Raw genomic sequence first — 22,871 nt, 5'->3', positions numbered from 1 at the left:
TTTTCATATAATGTTGCAGATGTTATTCCTTTAAAAAAAATTTTAAACTGTTGGTTACAAATTTCGGCTTTCAGCAATAGATCTCTCTCTCTCTCTCTCTCTCTCCTTTCTGAGACAATTACACATGATGCGTCCATTTAAAGGAATATTTCTGTTTTTTGTTATAAACACTTACCCATGTCACAATGTTCTCCAACAAACGGACTAATACAATGACAGTAATATGAAGAATCATACTGAAAGCAACTTCCTCCATTTTCACACGGGTGGTTATCGCACAAATCGTTGATGTCTTCTGCAATAAATACAAAATCTTAAATTTTTTCACTGTTTTTTTTTTTAAATGTTATTAAGATATATTTTTATGTAATTTCTACAGATCCTATCAAATATACCAGACTGACACTTAAGTACACAGAAGCATTTCTTTTACATAGTATCTATCAGCGGTGCTAAAAAATTGCAAAATGTTGCAATTTTAGCAAATCTTTGTCATAGGGTAGAAAACCCTTAGTGAACACAAAATCACAGACATGATCAATTCAATTATATCTCATGTCGTCACAGGAGTGATAACTTCAGAAAACTTCAAAGTAAATTTGTTCTGCAAATGGGTGTTGCAAATGTATAATTCTTGAATAAAACAAAACATTATAGAGAACATATATTAGATAAATAAGAAAGCGTATCGTATACAAACTAAATAGTATTGAAAAATGCAGTTTGCCATGGAAATAAAAATTCAACCGCAACCAACTCTTGAGAAAGTGTTCTTTAAAATATCATAATCCTAAATGTTACAGATTTCATATTCATCAGATGAGGAAAATTAAATGTTCGTTTGAACAAAATTATCTCTGAAGGTAAAACTAATAGCATCAATGCTCGTGGTAGGTATTTACATACCTTCAATACACTCCAGTGCAGCATCACCTTGATCTTCACACCTTATATCAATATGATCTCCACTTTGTCCTTGGCAGAGATCGATCGAGTCTTCGTGACCTTCGCAATTTAGCAAATAACTTTGTCTTTTAAAATCTTCCAAATGAGGTAACGTATAGGCAACACCTTTACCGGGTTTGTTCAGAAATCTACATGCTACAGATGCATCATTGTCATCCCAGTCAAGCAGGCATACAGAGTAGGTACCAGTCGGTTGGTGAATCAATAACCTACCCTCATCATTGAGACCTAATTCTAAAAGAGTAATTGATAAGAAGAATTTGTGATTGTTTTTCATATAATGTTGCAGATGTTATTCCTTTCATAATTTTTCAAACTGTTGGTTACAAATTTGGGTTTTCAGCAATAGATCTCTCTCTCTCTCTCTCTCTCTCTCTCTCTCTCTCTCTCTCTCTCTCTCTCCTTTCTGAGACAATTACACATGATGCGTCCATTAAAAGGAATATTTCTTGTTTTTTATTTATAAACACTTACCCATGTCACAATGTTCTCCAACAAACGGACTAATACAATGACAGTAATATGAAGCATCATACTGATAGCAACTTCCTCCATTCTCACACGTGTGGTTATCGCACAAATCGTTGATGTCTTCTGCAATAAATACAAAATCTTAAATTCTTTCACTGTTTTTTTTTTGTTTCTTTTCAATGTTTTTAAGATATAGATTTATGTAATTACTAACAGATCCTGTCAAATATACCGGACTGACACTTAAGTACACAGAAGCATTTCTTTTACATAACATCTACATGATCTATCAGCGGAACTCGAACCAGAACAGTTAGATACCCATTTCGAAGTCAAAATGCTTAAAATTTCCAAATGTTGCAGTTTTGGCAAATCTTTGTCATAGGGTAGAAAACCCTTAGTGAACACAAAATCACAGAAATGATCAAATCAATTATATCTTATGTCGTCGCAGGAGTGATTACTTCAAAAACTTCAAAGTAAATTTGTTCTGCAAATGGGTGTTGCAAATGTATAATTCTTGAATAAAACAAAACATTATAGAGAACATATATTAGATAAATAAGAAAGCGTATCGTATACAAACTAAATAGTATTGAAAAATGCAGTTTGCTATGGCAATAAAATTTCAACCGCAACCAACTCTTGAGAAAGTGTTCTTTAAAATATCATAATCTTAAATGTAACAGGTTTCATATTCATCAGATGAGGAAAATTAAATGTTCGTTTGGACAACATTATCTCTGTAGGTAAAACTAATAGCATCAATGCTCGTGGTAGGTATTTACATACCTTCAATACACTCCAGTGCAGCATCACCTTGATCTTCACACCTTATATCAATATGATCTCCACTTTGTCCTTGGCAGAGATCGATCGAGTCTTCGTGACCTTCGCAATTTAGCAAATAACTTTGTCTTTTAAAATCTTCCAAATGAGGTAACGTATAGGCAACACCTTTACCGGGTTTGTTCAGAAATCTACATGCTACAGATGCATCATTGTCATCCCAGTCAAGCAGGCATACAGAGTAGGTACCAGTCGGTTGGTGAATCAATAACCTACCCTCATCATTAAAACTTAATTCTAAAAGAGTAATAGATAAGAAGAATTTGTGATTGTTTTTTCATATAATGTTGCAGATGTTATTCCTTTAAAAATATTTCAAACTGTTTGTTACAAATTTCGGCTTTCAGCAATAGCTCTCTCTCTCTCTCTCTCTCTCTCTCTCTCTCTCTCTCTCTCTCTCTCTCCTTTCTGAGACAATTACACATGATGCGTCTATTTAATTGAATATTTCTGGGTTTTTTTATAAACACTTACCCATGTCACAATGTTCTCCAACAAACGGACTAATACATTGACAGTAATATGAAGAATCATACTGAAAGCAACTTCCTCCATTTTCACACGGGTGGTTATCGCACAAATCGTTGATGTCTTCTGCAATAAATACAAAATCTTAAATTTTTTCACTGTTTTGGGGTTTTTTTTCAAAGTTATTAAGATATAGTTTTATGTAATTACTAACAGATCCTATCAAATATACCAGACTGACACTCATAGTATCTATCAGCGGTGCTAAAAAATTGCAAAATGTTGCAATTTTAGTAAATCTTTGTCATAGGGTAGAAAACCCTTAGTGAACACAAAATCACAGACATGATCAATTCAATTATATCTCATGTCGTCACAGGAGTGATTACTTCAGAAAACTTCAAAGTAAATTTGTTCTGCAAATGGGTGTTGCAAATGTATAATTCTTGAATAAAACAAAACATTATAGAGAACATATATTAGATAAATAAGAAAGCGTATCGTATACAAACTAAATAGTATTGAAAAATGCAGTTTGCCATGGAAATAAAAATTCAACCGCAACCAACTCTTGAGAAAGTGTTCTTTAAAATATCATAATCCTAAATGTAACAGGTTTCATATTCATCAGATGAGGAAAATTAAATGTTCGCTTGGACAAAATTATCTCTGTAGGTAAAACTCATAGCATCAATGCTCGCGGTAGGTATTTACATACCTTCAATACACTCCAGTGCAGCATCACCTTGATCTTCACACCTTATATCAATATCATCTCCACTTTGTCCTTGGCAGAGATCGATCGAGTCTTCGTGACCTTCGCAATTTAGCAAATAACTTTGTCTTTTAAAATCTTCCAAATGAGGTAACGTATAGGCAACACCTTTACCGGGTTTGTTCAGAAATCTACATGCTACAGATGCATCATTGTCATCCCAGTCAAGCAGACATACAGAGTAGGTACCAGTCGGTTGGTGAATCAATAACCTACCCTCATCATTAAGACTTAATTCTAAAAGAGTAATAGATAAGAAGAATTTGTGATTGTTTTTTCATATAATGTTGCAGATGTTATTCCTTTAAAAAAATTTCAAACTGTTGGTTACAAATTTCGGCTTTCAGCAATAGCTCTCTCTCTCTCTCTCTCTCTCTCTCTCTCTCTCTCTCTCCTTTCTGAGACAATTACACATATTTTTTATAAACACTTACCCACGTCACAATGTTCTCCAACAAACGGACTAATACAATGACAGTAATATGAAGAATCATACTGAAAGCAACTTCCTCCATTTTCACACGGGTGGTTATCGCACAATTCGTTGAAGTCTTCTGCAATAAATACAAAATCTTATATTCTTTCACTGTTTTTTTTTTTAAATGTTATTAAGCGTATCGTATACAAACTAAATAGTATTGAAAAATGCAGTTTGCCATGGAAATAAAAATTCAACCGCAACCAACTCTTGAGAAAGTGTTCTTTACAATATCATAATCCTAAATGTTACAGATTTCATATTCATCAGATGAGGAAAATTAAATGTTCGCTTGGACAAAATTATCTCTGTAGGTAAAACTCATAGCATCAATGCTCGCGGTAGGTATTTACATACCTTCAATACACTCCAGTGCAGCATCACCTTGATCTTCACACCTAATATCAATATGATCTCCACTTTGTCCTTGGCAGAGATCGATCGAGTCTTCGTGACCTTCGCAATTTAGAAAATAACTTTGTCTTTTAAAATCTTCCAAATGAGGTAACGTATAGGCAACACCTTTACCGGGTTTGTTCAGAAATCTACATGCTACAGATGCATCGTTGTCATCCCAGTCAAGCAGGCATACAGAGTAGGTACCAGTCGGTTGGTGAATCAATAACCTACCCTCATCATTAAGACCTAATTCTAAAAGAGTAATTGATAAGAAGAATTTGTGATTGTTTTTCATATAATGTTGCAGATGTTATTCCTTTCATAATTTTTCAAACTAGTGGTTACAAATTTGGGTTTTCAGCAATAGATCTCTCTCTCTCTCTCTCTCTCTCTCTCTCTCTCTCTCTCTCTCTCTCTCTCTCCTTTTTGTGACAATTACACATGATGCGTCCATTTAAGTGAATATTTCTGGGTTTTTTTTATAAACACTTACCCATGTCGCAATGTTCTCCAACAAACGGACTAATACAATGACAGTAATATGAAGAATCATACTGAAAGCAACTTCCTCCACTTTCACACGGGTGGTTATCGCACAAATTGTTGATGTCTTCTGCAATAAATACAAAATCTTAAATTCTTTCACTGTTTTTGGTTTATTTTTTTTCTCAATGTTATTAAGATATATTTTTATGTAATTACTAACAGATCCTATCAAATATACCAGAATGACACTTAAGTACACAGAAGCATTTCTTTTGCATAACATCTACATGATCTATCAGTGGTGCTTGAACCAGAACAGTTGGATACCCATTTCGAAGTCTAAATGCTTAAAAATTCCAAAATGTTGCAGTTTTGGCAAATCTTTGTCATAGGGTAGAAAAACCTTAGTGAACATAAAATCACAGAAATGATCAAACTAATTAGATCTTATGTCAGCACAAGAGTGATGACTACTTGGATAGTGATACTATCGGGAATGGAACGTCCACCAGTAGTGGCATCGAATCTTTTGTTTTAAAAACTCACTAAAGAATAAAACAATATGCTCAATAAGGTATTAGAAATCGAATCATAAAAGTCTGAACATAGCAATAGTAACATAAACTTGATTAAATGAAATTCATGCATCCTCTCTGTCAAACTGTGCCCGAAAGACAACATTAAATCTACCCTTCGGGAAGAAAATGCCATTCACCTCATTTTGGCTTCACATGAATTGATTTATATAGTTTAGAATTGAATATGCCTGTATGTAAAGCATGTTAGTGCATAGAAAAGAAAAATGAGAACCTTCTTGTTACTTGCATCTGTCACTGAAAAGGATACATTATTACGATCATTGTTTGCATTATTTGCAGCTTGCAAGGTATTTTTCTCAATAACTTTTATATTTCTGGATGTTTAGATTTATTAAGAAGTGTATCAAATAATTCTGAATAATATTTAGCATACATTGATTAAACTGTTTTGTAAAGAAACTGATCTGAACCTAACAGATACCAACATGCAAGAGGATGTAATTATGGAATCAAAGTTTCAAATATTTTAATATAGGGTAAATTTATTTAAATATGCTGTATTGATACACTAACCTGCATTATTCATCTAACGCTATTTGCCGACTGGTATTTTGCTTACTGTGTAAATGTGTGGGTCTACACCTTGTATAGGAATCTTGGATTTTGATTGGTTGATATCTAGACAGTGTATTTTCATTTAATTTCTTTTATCAGATGAATCTTGGAGTTGGAGTTTTCAGTCACGATTTGTTGTGCAAGAAATGTTTTGTAATAATTATTTTTCATTTTGCGTATAATTTTTATTTGTTGGTTTTTATGTACTATCATTATTATTTCTTTTTCTATTAGGGGGTCATGCTACTATCTGTTGTTCTCTAGTTTGCAGTTTCTAATTGACACTAGATATCGTCGAATGTTCCTTATAAACTCTTACTCTTTTCACAGTTATCACCAAAATACGGTAAGAGGCATTCGCAGTAGTGCGAGTGATCATCTGCAATGCATTTTCCTCTATTCTTACACGGATTGCCATTGCAAAAACCACTGACTGGCTCTGAAAATAAACATGACTATTTGTGATTTGTTTGGTTCGCGTCTTTCTTTTTCTTGTTAAAGAAATAAAAGATGTAAAACATATTTTGATGGGTTTAAAAGTTTATCAAATCTGGGACTATTACACTAATATTAAACTAGTATAATAGTCCCAGATCAAATGTTATATAATAATCATGTCCATGGTCCTGACATGAGTACATGGATTCTGTTCAACTGAACCCTTTTTTTTTGGTCATCGTTTTCAATTTCAAATTAAAAATTAAAAAAAATGACTACGGCCGAATCTAAATCTTTTAAAATGAAAATGAACATGATTAAAAACATTTAACAGAAGATTCATTATTGGAACCTATAGAGGTGAAATTTGCCTTTGAAATTGGCGTTTTGTATTTGTTCGTCTAAAATTTGAAGTTTGGAAACATCCCAATTGCAATTTCAAAAAAAAATATACTAGAAGTAAGTTGGATCTTCCATCCTTTTGGTAGTTTTAAGTCAGATCGATCAATAAGACATTTGCTTTACACGTACAGGGAAATTTCATTCACATCAATTTCATGTGAATTTAAATTCATGTGAATCTCACGTGAAATTCACATGAATTTCACCTCAAACGAGCTGATACGTAAAACTCATGTGAAATCAGTTCATGTGAGTTTCACGTGTATCTCATGTGAAACTCGTGTGAATTTCATGTGAAAATCAAATCATTTTTTTCACGTGAAATTCACGTGAATTTTTAAAATAAAGTTATTCAAATAACATCTAAATTTTCAAATTTAATTAAAATCATGAAATATACCAATTTTTTTTTTGTAAAGTTCACATGAAATTTACATGAGATTCTAGTGAATCTCAATCCACGTGAAATTCACATGAAAATTTTCACGTGAGTTTCATGTATACGCTCGTTTGATGTGAATCTCACGTGAAATTTTTCACATGAATTTCATGCGAAATTCATGTGAAACTCACGTGAGCAAATTTTGCCTGTGTATCCGGAAAATAAATATGTGTGATGCATATCTTTGTTCGCTCAGTAAATATTATTTAGCAATGTTTATGCTCTCAATTACACATTACCTTCAGCAGCAGTAACAGAGAGCCATATCCAGATTACAGACAGTACCCACATCTAAAATAGTCATTATGATAGCAGTGTTATTTGATATAGCACATGACACTATTTGAGACGAACTAGTTTTAATTCCAAATTCCAAATGTTTACAAACAATTTGTAAAATTTCATGTTAAGGTTCCATAATTCGACTAGTGTAAATTTATTAACTTTTAAAATTCAGACAAAAAACGGAAAATTTGATAAATTCATGTAAATTTGCAATGATTTACTAATCTATCTGCAACTGACGTATGCCTAAAAACATATCATGATTTCATGGATATTTGTTTCACCAATTTCTGGTGTTAACTCTGATCATGATACAAAAATAGGAGTAAGTGTTAAGTTATCTTACAGTTTATCATCAGCATTTGCCTGTGTTCAAAAAGTTTAGATATTTACCTTTCTATTTGACTATATGCAACAAGCAGCTCTGCAGTCTGACTGGACACGAAAATTTTGATCTTGCAGATATAATTGTCTTAACATGGGATAATACTAAAGTCTAATTAATATCTAGCAGGATTTAAATTGAAATTATCGTTGTCACACATCCATTTTCTTAAGTATACTTAAACACTTTATAACTTTAATGTATAACGCAGTAATGGTGTGAAATTTTAATTAAATTAAAAGATTGTGTTGCTGCAAATCAGCATTATCTAATGTGAAAATGTATACATACGGCGCTGTTTGAATCTTGTTTCAAACTGATTTCAGTGAGTTGTTTTGTACTCCAGGGCTAAACTGACAGACAACATTTTTGACTTGCAATATATTGCATTTACTTACATAATGTGACACATTACTCATCACCTTTCAAAAAGTAAAAACATCAGAGTATATTGCGGTTGAACACAATAATGTTCGACACACGTGTTTGTTTTAATTTCCAGTAGTGAATTGTCCTTTTCTTAGAAGTAATATATCTACGTTTTCTGTGCACGGAGTTTTTATTTCATATATTTCGCAATTCTAGAATAAGTTTCACATAAAGTGACGTCCTTTTGTATCTGTAAAATGACTTTAGACAGTTTTTTACAATGCGTGCCGGTCTCACACCGAAAATAATTAATGTCTGAAAAATACTACAGAGTTACTGAAGAAAATGGCATGTGGCAATCAGTTAGACGAACAAAGACAGACTTACAACACAAACAATACAAACAAACAACAGTTCACAAAACAATACTAACAAACTAAAGATTGAGCAAAACAAATTCCACCAAAATCCCGAGAATAATTTCAGGTGTTTCGGAAGGGTCAGCAGTTTCTGTTACACTAGTGACATCCATCGTGGTACTAATTTCAAAGATAATTCGCATTCTGTGATGTCATTTATGGAGAAAAGGTGACAGGGTGGGGACTACAACAAGTGGAACATAAACGTGGACATCTATGAAACAAATATTCCATAACATCGACCAATTCATGGTAGCGACCTCAAAAACTTATGATACAGCAATTTATTTTATCTTTTTTTATGTTTCGTGAGTTCATATCTCTTCTAGTTTCTGCTAAAGATGTTTTCACGGCTGAAGACGCATATTTCTTACAAGATTTGAAATAATGGACTAGTAATATTGTTTCTTTAAACTCCACAGCTGTTCCCATATCAAATTGAGTTTTTAATTAAAGAACTTTAATTGTCAAGGCCATCTGCCAATTTTTATTTTCTTTGTAGTCAGCTACTTTTTGGTTTGGAGCCGAGGACAGGGGACTCTTACTTAGTGTTGCTTATATATATATATATATATATATATATATATATATATATATACATATGCATTCAAATCGATTTATTTTTTTATTTATCTTTTTTTTTTTTATCGTATGTATTTGTCACAAGTATTGATTATCACGGTAGGTATAGTGTCCGGCTGGGATCGTGGTTTTTCGAGTGATTTGAACGGATTCTTTCGAGTGTGACCACTTTTTTTCGAGTGAATATAGTAAAAAGTGTAAACAAACAGACTTCCATTTCTGGTAAAACGTGAAAAAATATGCTAGAACCTTATATACAAGATCATAGAAGGTAAATTAGTATTTTTGATAAAAAGATATCATCAACCCTACATTAATTTGTTTTAAAAACGTTTAATTTAGCCTTACAATGCTTTATTCCAAAATATAGATTAAAGCCATTTTTATACACATACCAATGCAAATGTCAACAGAAATGTGCACATGGAATCTATGATACTTAGCATTTACTGATTTTGTGTCATGGATGGATACCCATATCCTTTGTTTTTCTATTAGATATATAGACACTTTACAAAAATTCTTGTTTTTGCATTGCAAAGGACATTTTGGAGAGTAAATTCATTTTTATATGTCCGTGTTTTTTCGAGTGTGTCCTTGTTTTATCGAGTGAAAAAGCAAAATTCCTTTGACTTAATGTAATACGTCAGTGCATTTACGTTTAAAGAACAATGAAAAGGTGCAAATAAAGTACTTTTCAAAGCATGAAACAATGCATTAGACCTGTTTGATAATTTAAGAATTCAATGCTTCTTTTTGTAAATTTATTGGGGTGTAAAAGCGTTGACCGAAGTACATTTTGTATAAAGCAAGGTCAACGCTTTTACAACCCTATAAAATTACTAAAAGAAGAATTCAATACTTATAATTACATTTTTTTGCTAGGATCATGAAAACACGATTTCTATCAAGTTTTTCTTTTATTTACCTGTGCACTTTATTGTGGAAGCTCGTGTCATCATGAATGTTACATTTCATTTTGAAATTAAGGTTAATTTCAGAATGACGCGAGATTGCTGTTAGCCAATCAAAATAACGTATTATTATGAAACATACATGTAATGTAATTATTGCTGTATTAACACGTGCATTTCAAAAAAGTCATCGTTCATTTGCATTCTGAAATCTTCATGTTAGTGTACCGAAATGGATTTTATACAGTAAATATTTCGTGACGTAAACAATCTTTATGTGAGCTTAGACATGTTGGACTGAGACGAACGTACACATAGAGTGTAAAGCGGGTAAATGTGGTTTTTTTTTACAGAAAATATATCCTAAATGTTTCATTTACTATTTGTCTTGATGGAAACATTAGCTATCTTGGTGTAATCAGAAGTGTACAGAATTTTACACCAGTGTTGAAAATCTATACACCCTGAGGCGCAGCCGAAGGTCGTATGCATTTTCAACACCGATGTAAAATTCCGTACACCCCTGATTGCACCAAAATAACGAATTTATTCCTTACTTAGCGTTCGTTTACTTTGTTTTATTCCCGGGAATAAAATTGAAAAAAAATCTTATGACCAACTTCCACTGCACATCTTTCAACACCGAAGTTGCTGTGTATTGTCAAATATTATCTTTCTTTTTTTTTTACTTGTTGAAAATTTGAAAATTTTTATTATTTGTAGAATATTGGAGAATTTTTTTTCTTCACTTGGGGTTTTTTTTTTATTGAAATTTAATCTAATTTTATTATTATTATTATTATTATTATTTCAAAAATTTTAATTTCCATAATTTTGGCAAAATGTTTTGGAATTTTTTGTCCATATCCAATATACTCTCATTTTCAGTGACAATCTCATCCGGAACATACATGACACATTTTGCCACTGGACGTTAAGCAACCAACAATGAATCATTTAGAATTGTCCGTTTATAAGTTTAAAAATCATAAAGAGGCTAAGGTTTCAACTCCATCAGGCAAAGTTGACCTTAGATGGATTTGGCTAATTTTTAATTTTTAGGTCCTTTTAGTCATATAGCATAAAATTATGCTGTTTTTATTTTTTTATTTGATATTCCAAATGTTATTGTAATTTATTAATTTTTATTGGGGGGTGGGGGGCATCTTTTAGTAGAATATTTGGGTTTATAGTGAATTTTTCTGATGGTTTACTCCTTTTCTTTAGTTTTCTTGCTCCTATGTTTTTTCGACACTGTAATATAATATCAATCATAAAATATTATTGACTATAAAAACAAAGTCAGCATGCAATGAATTTTAGGTTAAATACAACGAAATTGTTAGTCTTTTGTGCTCAAAACTTGTTTGCAAAATAACATGGACGGTCATTAATCTATCATAATTACGAAATAGCACTTAATTGATCGGATCGCATGTTTTATCACTCGAAAAAACCCGATCTACACTCGAAAAAAGTGGACCGATTCACTCGAAAAAACACGATCTCCACCGGACACTATACCCACAGTGATGTTTACTTAAATGACAATGAAGAATTATTATTAATTTTACGTATTCAAACATGTGTCATAATCAATTAAACTACATTAAGTTTCTTGTCGTATTTTACGTTTATGATAATCATATAGGTCTTAGCAAAGTGTTTGACATATACGGCTTGGTGTTTTATTACACGCTCTCTTCTTGGGTGCAAAAACGAGGGTACTTTTGTACCCCGAATGGTAAGCAGTTAAATTTAGTTTGCATCGCTGCTCGACTATACTACATGTGCCTCTTATGGAGAAGAATAAGCTTAACATTTTTGATATCCATTTTTATTGTATTGGTATACTGCCAAGGTCAATTTATTGTTGCTTTAAATGTTTATACATCTATGATACATTACTGGTAATTTATTCTATTATAGTCAAGTTTATATTTAAACATACTGTATTGTTACTTTTATCTCATACATATGTATTTAGCAATCTGTGCGATTTTTCAGTACAAATCCACTACATAAAACAAATATGAAAATCTTGATTATGCATACATCTTTAATATAAATAAGAAGATGTGGTATGAATGCCAATGAGACAACTATCCATCCAAGTCACAATGTGTAGAAAGTAAACAATTATAGGTCAAAGTACGGCCTTCAACACGAACCTTGGCTCACACTGAACAGCAAGCTATAAAGAGCCCCCAAAAGACTAGTGTAAAACAATTCAAACAGGAAAACCAACGGCATAATCTATATAAAAAACAAGAACGAGAATCACTTATGAACCACGCCAACAAATGACAACCACTGAACAACAGCCTCCTGACTTAGGACAGGTGCATAAAAATGCAGCGGGTTTAAACGTTTATACAGGTGCCAACCTTCACTCTAACCTGAAACAGTGGTATAACATTACAATATAAAAAGACACACAATAAAATATCAATTGAAATGGCTTAACTGCATTTATAACGTTTATTTAAAACTCGTTGAAATAAGTTCGTGTGAATATCTAATTCCCATTGTGCAATGTGTTTACTGTAATTTACATTTAAACGACTTCGTTGTGATCTCGGTTTCAAAGCATGAAACCATAAGACTTTTAACTCCCAATCTTTTGAATCATATTCTTCTTAGTGATGGTGTAGAAACAATAATATGATTTTTATTATAAAAAAAAGAAGGTGTGGTATGATTGTCAATGAGACAACAATTGCTTGTTCATTTTCTTCTAGTTTATCCACTTCCTCAGCATCGCTAGTTGATTAAATCATCAAGAAATCAAAACACTCATAAAATAAAAATGTTATTTTAGATCTACATCATGTGTGCATTACTTTGCAGACAATTTTTATAAAAGACTGCTAATTGTGTTTGCTTTAGTAATCGCCATCAATAATATAAGAAAAATACACGATATAAATTTGGATAGAACTTGTTTTGTTTGGAATGTCTTGTCATTTCATTTCTCGGAAAATCATTAAACAGTCCATCAAAAGGGCAGAATTAATATATTAATTAATAAGGTTCCATAAATATGACAGCGTTATCAGAGCCTTACAAATTCCCCCAATGAAGTCAAAAATTTAATAAAAATTCAATGTCTTTTTGAAATTAACCCTGCGAGAAAAAACCAGGCAAATCTCATTTGACTATCACATTTTTCGATATATCAAAGGAAAGTTAATATAGCCAAATAGTTTCAGTCAAATATGAGCTAGAATTCAAGTCTTACTACTCCTTTTCGATACACCTTATGGGAATAGAGAATCAATTGACATTTAATCACAGTTAACTTCAAAATGCCAAGACAAAATTTGATGGAATTTTCACTGAGGAAACGACACCTAACCAACACACTGAAAAACGGCGTAACTATTGTCATATTACTGATCGTGCACATCCAATTTTAAATTGTTTAACCAGGTTTTATAGAGCCTTAGTCTCCGACATGTATAAAGCAGAATTAATTGTTAAATGTGAAATGCGGCTTTCATAATGGCAGACCTTTGATTGTTTCTGTAAAATGTATTCACAACTATATAGACTCTGGACGATATAGAGCTCGACATAATGTGTAGACAAGACTGTTGCAAAGCTAATGGTAGTCATTAATTATTATGCAAACTGGATGAAATACCATTATGTCAATTATATAATATGTTCAAAGATATATATGTTTGAAAATAACTGTTTCTCTTTATCCATTCTTGTTGGATTGTAGCCAAAAACGAATTAAATTATTAAAAGTCATCACAAACGGGCAATAACTCATATAAGGACTCGACTGACAATTTCGGCATTTTGACTTATTTGTAGATCTTGTCATACTAAATTTTTATAGATATTTGAAGTTTCTCTCTTTCTATCATAGTTGTCAAGATGATAGACAAAAGCGAAAAAATGGTAGAAAACGTTATTCAAGGGCAATAACTCCTATTATGTGTTTTCTTACAATTTTGTTAAAAATAGACAATAGGTAGATATTGATATTCTGAAGATTTCTACCTTGCCAGAATTTCTATATCTATGACAGTTAGACAATTCTTTTTACCACTATTTTTAAACATGGTGGCCATGTTGGTAGGCAGGTTAACTCATCGGATACATTTTTTTAACTAGATACCCTAAGGATAATTTTGGTCAAGTTTAGTTCCAATAGGTCCTGCGGTTGCAGAGATTTTTGTAAAAGTTAACATACTTAGACCTACGACAGATACCAAGTGATGATAATATCTCACTTGGCCCTGTGGACCAGGTGAGCTAATAAAAAGGTGAAAAATACAGCTGTGTCCGGGATTAGAGTACTTGCAGTGTTCTGTGTTCGTACCAGCAGACAACAATTTGGTAGTGGTATGATGTAAATGCTAAACAAAAGATTGAAATTGTAAATTATTCTTTATTCAAGGCTGTGGGTTCCACCTGGGACATAATATATTGACAGTATATTGCCAATACAATAGTCCTAGGATCCACATTTAGTCAAATAGTAGACATATAGTAATCATAGCATAATGCCATCACAGCCTAATAAAGCATCCTCTGAAAATTTGAAAGTCCCATATTGTATTGGCTAACTGAACAGCACAAAAAAAAACAACATCAAATGTTGTTTCATCTTGGCTTCTTGTAAGTGTTCTACAACTTATCCTTCTGTCTTGTTTTTACAAGTTTTTTCATGCTGGGGGCCCTTTATAGCTGACTATATAGTATGGGTTTTGCTAAGTATTGAAAGCTGCACAGAGACCTGTAGATGTTGACATCCTCGTCCATTGGTGATATGTGGATAGTTGTCTGATTGGCTTCTTGCAAGTGTTATCCTGCAAGCTAGCTCATTCAAAAACAGACAAAGCTCATCTCTCTATTACAAATCAGAGTATCTTCATATAACATGTACATGTTGTTGTCCTGAATATGCATGCAATATTTGTCACTAAACATTGAGAATTAAAAAATAAATCTATAAATCAAGCTGTGCCACCAATCACACTTCCATTAATTTTCCTTATGTTGGTTATTTTTTTCTATTCTTTTCTTCAGATTAGGCTAGAGGTCATTTTAATGTATCTACCTAAATCACACAGCAAAAAAAATCACAATTATGTTTTAATTCCTTTATAGAGTTAACAATCATTTATTGTCAATATATTGTGTTACAGAAAAACAATGTTTGCCAATAAGCATTAGGGTTTCTAATGCCAATTTAAGAATCCCTATTCTAGATAGAGTCTGTACCTAAATCAAATTCATATTTTTTACTTTCATAAACTACACATTGAAATTGTAATCTTTTTGTGGCTTGTGAAAACAGGCTTTTGCTATTAAATTAAGAATATTTTTCAATAGCTGATGAAATATAAATTTTACATGTTTCATCTTTTTTTCCTGTATGTTTCTGTAATTAATTCATAGAGGTCCTTATTTGGTGCAAAGGTTACTGCTGGGTTTCAAAGGTTGTGAATAAGTTGAAGTGAAAATTTGTGAAAGATGATATAATTATACTTTACCAGGATTTACAAACCCTTACTCAAAATCTGAATTTTACTAGTCCTCTGCAACCAAAGCTTCTTTTATAATATTTAAGTTTTTCTCTTGTATTGTTTAGGACACATCCTAAAGCAGGGGTGGATCAAGGGTCTGAATAAAAGGGAGAAGGCATAATTGTCAAAAATGGTAAATATAGCCAAAACACTTTCACCTTTAACAAACTTTATTTTTTCAGATCAATGGGGGAGAGGGGAAACACCCTGTATACCCCCTAAATCTTCCACTGTCCTAAAGTTGGACCAATATCTGAAAAACTCCAAAACAAATTCTGAATAAAGTGGCAGATAACAAAGCAATTTCATACATCACGAAAAAATACAACATTTGATTGTCATCTGAAAGACAGAGGGAATAAGAAGACCTTATTCTTAGTGGAATGTTATAGGGGAAATTGTTCTGGTCAGAGAAAAGTTCTTGCAGAGCAACAATTCATGCTTCTATGTAAGGTGTAATTGTCAATTAAATATGATTATTGGTCAGATTTTTGTTATGGCTAGCTTCCACCAAAACTGATTTATCAATCTAAATTCATTCCGGAATTCAGGTGTGTTGGCAAGAATTGCTTAATTCCGTTGTAACTCACATAAATGTGGCGCTTTTTGAATAGATGTATATTTCTTATTCCCTAAGAATTTCACATTTTGTAAATCTAATAGCCATATAATAGCTTTTACATATCTTTTCCTTTTTTTTATTAAGTCAATTAACATAATCGACTGATTCATACAAGCTCTATACTAAACATTTTCCAAAATTTTCTAAAATATATTTGAATTCTAATCTATGCAATTTTATTATATTTTGGATTCTATTATTTTCATTGGCACCAATTTTTGTGGATTGAGAAAAAAATATATTTTCATGGATACTTGCCTTCGTGGTTTCGGAAAATTCTGCATACAAGCCAACAGGATCTTGTATTTTGAGAAAAAAATTAAATTGGCATACCATTGAAAAACACAAAATTTAGAACCCCATGAATAATAATGAATTCACAATATAAAGATAATAATTAAAGACAATTAAGATTAATAACTTTATGCCTATAGCTTATTCATTGATTCTTAAAATTTTTAATTTTGTTTATATTAATTCAACCTGAATTTAATAACTGACCTTCACCTTTATTATATATTTAAGCTGAAAAAGTAACTAATAAGTACTGACAAAAATACTAATAGCATAAATGGAACATATGTCAACCAATTTTCTACCAGATTGTCAAATCTGTACTACATCTATAAAAGAGCAGTCCCCCCAAATACACACCCAACCCAAAAAGCAAGGTGTTGTACCAAAAATTACTCAAATGAAACTTTAGTTAATATATAGGCAACATTAAAACAATCAAGTTTGTTTTACCTCAGCAATGTAAAATTTATTACTTGTAACTTATACAATTTTTGTAAACAATTGATTAAATTCAATGCATAATGACCAACTGCAAGAAATTAGGTTGACACATGTTCATGTATGGCTTATACTGTAGGATATCACACATTTTCTCTCCATCTAAGAAACATGCAGGAGGTTTTAAGGCCTTTTATTATTTCTATTTTGTTAAGAATACAGAAACTTACTTCTGATTTTTCATTTTAACAGCTACAAATCTATAGAAAATACATAGGGGTGATTACTCCATCTTCTTTCCATGAAATTTTGCATGAATCCAAAATGGGACTATAATTTCAACATTGAGACAGATATAGATAATGAGTATAGGAAATTTCTATTGGGACTAAATCAAAGACCAGTCAATATGACCACAGACTATTGATTTTGATAATGTCACAAAATTCTCCAGTTGTCATGGCAACATCAATCTCCAGTACATCCTAATAATCTGTCTATTCTTAATTCTTTGTAGACTAATCTAGTAAGGCACTGTAAAAGAAAATAAAATCAAAGATTATAGAAAAAAAGCTTTCAAAATTGTTTTACACAATTAAAAATTGATCAAAATCCCAACGAGACACATTTCTAGATTTAAATAGCCAATGATTAGAGGCTAATTTTTTTTTTTCATTCATTGACATTTCTACCTTGAGTCATGGAACTCTTGACTGAAGAAGAGGAGCCTCATATTCTGTTTTTAACTGAAATACATGGATGCCCATTGCAGCAGCTAACCAGAATTTCAGAAGACTAGGAAAAGAATATCTTCAAAAACATGCTTAATAAAGAAACTTGACATCAGAGTATGGGATACAAAATCATAAATCAAAGGACAGACAATTCATGGAAAATGAGAAAAAAAAACAAAAAATAACAAATAACTATCCATTAAACACTTATCAGAAAACTGAAGCTTGAGCAACAAAAACTTCATCAAAAACTATGTGCTCTGTAATGGTAGGTAGGTCCTCCTAAACTAGTGGTATCCAGGATGTTACTCATAGAATAGAGAATAGAAACAGGGAATGTGTCAAACAGACAACAACATAACCAAAGAGCAGAAAACAGACCAAGGCCACAAATGGGTCTTCAACATAGAAAGAAAATCCTGCATCTGGAGGCAGACTTCATGTTAAGACATGTATTTTGAAGTCATAATATGGACTAAACAAGAATGTGTCCATAGTACATGGATGCCCCACTCGCACTATCATTTTCTATGTTCAGAGGACCGTGAAAATGGGGTCAAAACTCTAATTTGGCATTAAAATTAGAAAGATCATATCATAGGGAACATGTGTACTAAGTTTCAAGTTGATTGGACTTCAACTTCATCAAAAACTACCTTGGCCAAAAACTTTAACTTGAAGCGGGACAGACGGACGAACGGACGAATGGACTGAAGGTGCAGGGTCAAATAATCTACATGGAAATGAGAAATGCCAATGCTAAAACAACTGCATACCAAAGACCATTATCATAAATTTAGAGATTATATGCTAGCTAATGTAAATTTGCATGGTGTAATTAAATCCATAACTATCACTGGAGATTTGTTCCCAATGACAAGTTCAGGTTTTTTTAACTGTTTAATGCATCATACATAACTTACCAAGAGAGCTAGAAGGTCGGAGATTATCAACATTATAAATACATCATTCCATACTGGTATCAATCCAGCTAATAATGGACCAATGGCAGCACCTGTTAATATAAAGAGGAATAACAATGATTAACCATTCCACCAATGGCAGTACCTGTAACAAATATACAGAGGTTAATATGATACATAATTCAATATTATTAATATCAATCGTGTTTAATAATAGTTTGGGAATTTGTAAATCATCGCAGGCAATGGCAGCCATTTTTTTATTACCTGGTTTGCATTCTGCACAATTCTGTGATGAAATGCTTGCGATTTTAACAAATTTGAAGTGACAGAATACAAATTTGATACACCAGCATCACTATAAAACTAGTTTGAATGACATTTTATTGATAATATCAGAAATTATTAGGATAATAGCGAGTCCGTTTTTAACACATGTCCGTTTCTGTATCGTATCTTTATTAACTATGGCACGACGATAAAATCGACTACAATCAGGTAGTGTCAAGTCCCGTCAATATATATGTTCCTGATCCAGCTTATAATAGATTGTTGGCAGCAGTCCTTGTAAAAATATAAATGATTAAAATTGATATACCATTCCAATTTGGTCCAGTTAAAAATGGACCATAGACACTTATAAATAAAAGATACAATAATAATTTCTATTAAGATAGTTTTTATTTAGGTTTTCATTAATTTTATAAACTGTTCCAATAACAAAATGTTTAGCTATCAAGGTATAAAACATTTTCCCTACAAAAAAATGTATGCATTTACCAAACAGACTTTAAAAGAGTAGGTTTAATAAGGCTAAAAAACAGCCCCTATTTCTTGCTAAAACTTAATACTAGTTTTGAATGCCTTTTATCACAATGACTAGATCAAAAATCTGTTTATTTTTGTAAATTTAAGTATCAGCATTCTTTTTATGAGGTCACAGTTAGCATCAATTTAAATATCCAACACACTAATTAAATGAAAACAATTAATATATGTATGTGACAAGGATTGCATGTTTTCCTCTGGCTTCCTTGACCAATAAAAACTGTCCTCCATGATATAGCCACGGTTGCTGAAAGTGGTGTTATACACCAACAATATGACCAACATATTCAAATGCCCAACAGCACTTACAGTAACTTACCTATACTTCCTGTACCATCAATAACAGCTGTTACAGTTGCTAAAGCTTTTGTATTGCCTTCTAAAACTTTATGTGTTCCTAAATCAGCACTGACTGCAGTTGTAATTAAGGCATATGGACCATTCACTAAAGTTCCACATGCAAATGACAGTCCTAAAAGGAAACACACGAGTGCATGTGAATATACAGTACAACAGAAAATAATTCAATTTTGGATGAAACATGTCTTCTGAATGGCTGAAAGTTTTTTGTCTATCAACTCATAGACATAATTTTGTCATGTGACTGTAATGTCATCAACGTGATTTACTCCTTAAAAATGGAATTTAGAATTAAATTATAAGGAAAGATTGTAATATATTTTCTGTCTATTTGATGCTCATTCATGCGTAATTTCAAATTTGATTCGCATTAACTGATTCAGCATTCGAAACATTTATGTCCGAATGTAAATTTTAATACGAATTGCAATGCGCCTCAAATTCGCTTTACTGTCTGAATGACGTTAACTTTTAAATCGCATTATCAATTAATTAATTATAATTTAAAACAAACAACCATTTATGAGCCAATAACATCTCCAAACTTGCTGTCTTGATCTTATATGGCATTTATTGGAATCATTTTTCCTACTCATTTTAATAACAGAGCTATGGTTTTCCTATTTTTTCCAAGAACATTTTTTTCCTGTTATTTTGCACAAACCATTGTTTAACGAAGAAAAAAATGACGTCATTATGGTTTTCGCCTATGATATTTTCGTTGACACAATTATCGATGTTGCGTTTTTTAATATTAAAGAAATAATGATACTGTTCTTTTAATTTGTCCATCCAAGCACTTATTTGTTCAGGTAATTCGAATTACAATTTAGAAAGTGTCCACACCACAGTTTAATTCGCATTGAAGCGAATTAACTAATTTGCATTAACCAAAATGTATTTCTAATGCGAATTGGATAATGCGAATTAGCCAATTTGATTCGAGTTAAAAAAAAAGAAGAATGTGTGAACTTGATTAGCGAATTCAATTCACATTAGATTCGAATTCAATTTGAATTAAATGTACGTGTGAACGAGGCACGAAAGAACCTCAAAAATGTGGTGCACACTTTTAAATAACACCCTACACAGGTTATTCAGTGTGCACCACATTTTTGATGCTATTTCTTCATAGACAGAAAAAATATTACAGTCACTCCTTAAATAACAAACATAAGTATGATCTAAATCAGATATTCAGTTGAGATTTAAAATAAGTTGTTGACACAGATATATGTCTTGCCTGTATTTATTTTTGATGATATTATGTAAATGTTGAAATTAAAAATCCTATATTTCTCATCAGACTTAAAATAATTACCTATAGAATGGGCTAGACTTAAACTTCCATATAAATTGTAAATATACATCTGAAATTAGTAAAAGAAAAATATTACTAAAAGAACAGCTTTCTATAAAATGTCTACTGAAACAGCACATATTTTATTTGTCCAAGGGTAATAACTCTATGATTTTACATATTAAGTGCATAGATGACTCATGTTTCCAAGACATTGCCAATATGAACCTTTGATATAATTTTTAATTAACATCAGACAAGCAATGAAGGATGAGAATGCTTACAATGCAATTTTCTATCTAGATTTTATTTCCAACTCATGAATTGTTGATCACAGCTGTTTTTCCAACTTGTCTGAAACATTGCTGGTACAAAACTTTCATATATAAATTTCAGAATAAAAGAAGAATGAGTCTGAGGACACAAATTCTGCCGCTCAAGCTTCAAACAAATAAAAATGGGATGGACCGACAGAAGAGCAGAATGGCATAAGGTCAAGGGTAACACTTAATGTCCCCGTCGTCTAAGGCGGGGGCATAAAAACCTGACAATAAATGTAAAGATTTTTTACAACGCAATTTTCTATATAATTTGCAGTTCAAAAGGGACATAACTCAAATGAAAATAGTATATCAGCACTGATTTTGGAACTCATCCAAGACACTGCTGATATGACTGCAGAAAAATTTAACAAGAAATGAAGGAGTGAGAGTGCTAACAATGCAATTTTCATATTATTTACATTTCCAAGGAGTATCATTCCCATCAAAATATATATGGTTGGTATATCCTGATTTTTTTTACACTTTCAAGACCTTAGAAATAAATTTGATTAAAATCTGACAAAAAATGTAGGTGTGAGAGTTAACAAAAAATGTGGATAGTGTCCACATGTGGACACAAATGATGCCCCCGCTTGCATATCATATAGTTATAAAGGAACATAACTGAAGAACGGTAAAAGTGACGCTACCCAAATTTGAACTTGATCTGAGTTTTGTGGTAATAAGCATTGTGCGTAAGTCTCATAACATTTGGTTGAGGCAAACTAAAGTTAGAGAATTGAAAATAAATTTTTTGCAATTTCCATTTATAAAAAGGCATAACTCAAGAACCGTAAAAGTGATGCCATCAAAATTCAAACTTGATCTGTGTTATGTGGTAATTAGCATTGTGTATAAGTTTCATAGCATTTGGTTGAGGCAAACTTAAGTTAGAGAACGGAAACCAAAAATTTTGCAATTTTCCATTTATAAAGGGGCATAACTCTAGAACGGTTAAAGTGACGCCACCAAAATTCAAACTTGATCTGTGTATTGTGGTAATAAGCATTGTTTATAAGTTTCATAACATTTGGTTGAGGCAAACTTAAGTTAGAGAATGGAAACTAAAAATTTTGCAATTTTCCATTTATAAAGGGGCATTACTCTAGAACGGTTAAAGTTGACTGTCAGATGGATACACAGCCATATTTCTATGTCAGCTCTTCATTGCAAGGAGGGGGAAATAACAGTTCATTATATAATGTATTTGCCGTAAAG

At 31.9% G+C, this 22,871-nt stretch overlaps 2 protein-coding genes across 5 annotated transcripts in view; both read right to left on the bottom strand.

Annotated features, from left to right (window-relative positions):
• LOC127702027 (neurogenic locus notch homolog protein 1-like) overlaps nt 1–2,764 on the bottom strand; it is a 51,705-nt gene extending 48,941 nt beyond the window's left edge. The window contains exons 1-3 of the mRNA XM_052206002.1: nt 2,761–2,764; nt 1,441–1,560; nt 176–295 (exon numbers count right to left, since the gene is read on the bottom strand). Of these exons, the coding sequence (XP_052061962.1) occupies nt 176–295; nt 1,441–1,560; nt 2,761–2,764 (244 nt within the window). The remainder of the gene's footprint in view (nt 1–175; nt 296–1,440; nt 1,561–2,760) is intronic.
• Nucleotides 2,765–15,387: 12,623 nt separating this feature from the next.
• LOC127702436 (glucose-6-phosphate exchanger SLC37A2-like) overlaps nt 15,388–22,871 on the bottom strand; it is a 47,296-nt gene continuing 39,812 nt past the window's right edge. For all 4 annotated transcript variants that reach the window (XM_052206631.1, XM_052206632.1, XM_052206633.1 and 1 more), the window contains 4 exons: nt 21,352–21,400; nt 19,990–20,142; nt 18,843–18,934; nt 15,388–17,719 (listed from right to left, as the gene is read on the bottom strand). In XM_052206631.1, coding sequence (XP_052062591.1) covers nt 17,654–17,719; nt 18,843–18,934; nt 19,990–20,142; nt 21,352–21,400 — 360 coding nt within the window. In that variant the 3' untranslated portion in view covers nt 15,388–17,653. The remainder of the gene's footprint in view (nt 17,720–18,842; nt 18,935–19,989; nt 20,143–21,351; nt 21,401–22,871) is intronic.

This window comes from Mytilus californianus, unplaced genomic scaffold (genome assembly GCF_021869535.1).
Source record: "Mytilus californianus isolate M0D057914Y unplaced genomic scaffold, xbMytCali1.0.p SCAF_5, whole genome shotgun sequence".
NCBI lineage: Eukaryota > Metazoa > Mollusca > Bivalvia > Mytilida > Mytilidae > Mytilus > Mytilus californianus.
The sequence above is the reverse complement of the archived record's forward strand: the minus strand, read 5'-3'. Positions and strand labels throughout refer to the sequence as shown.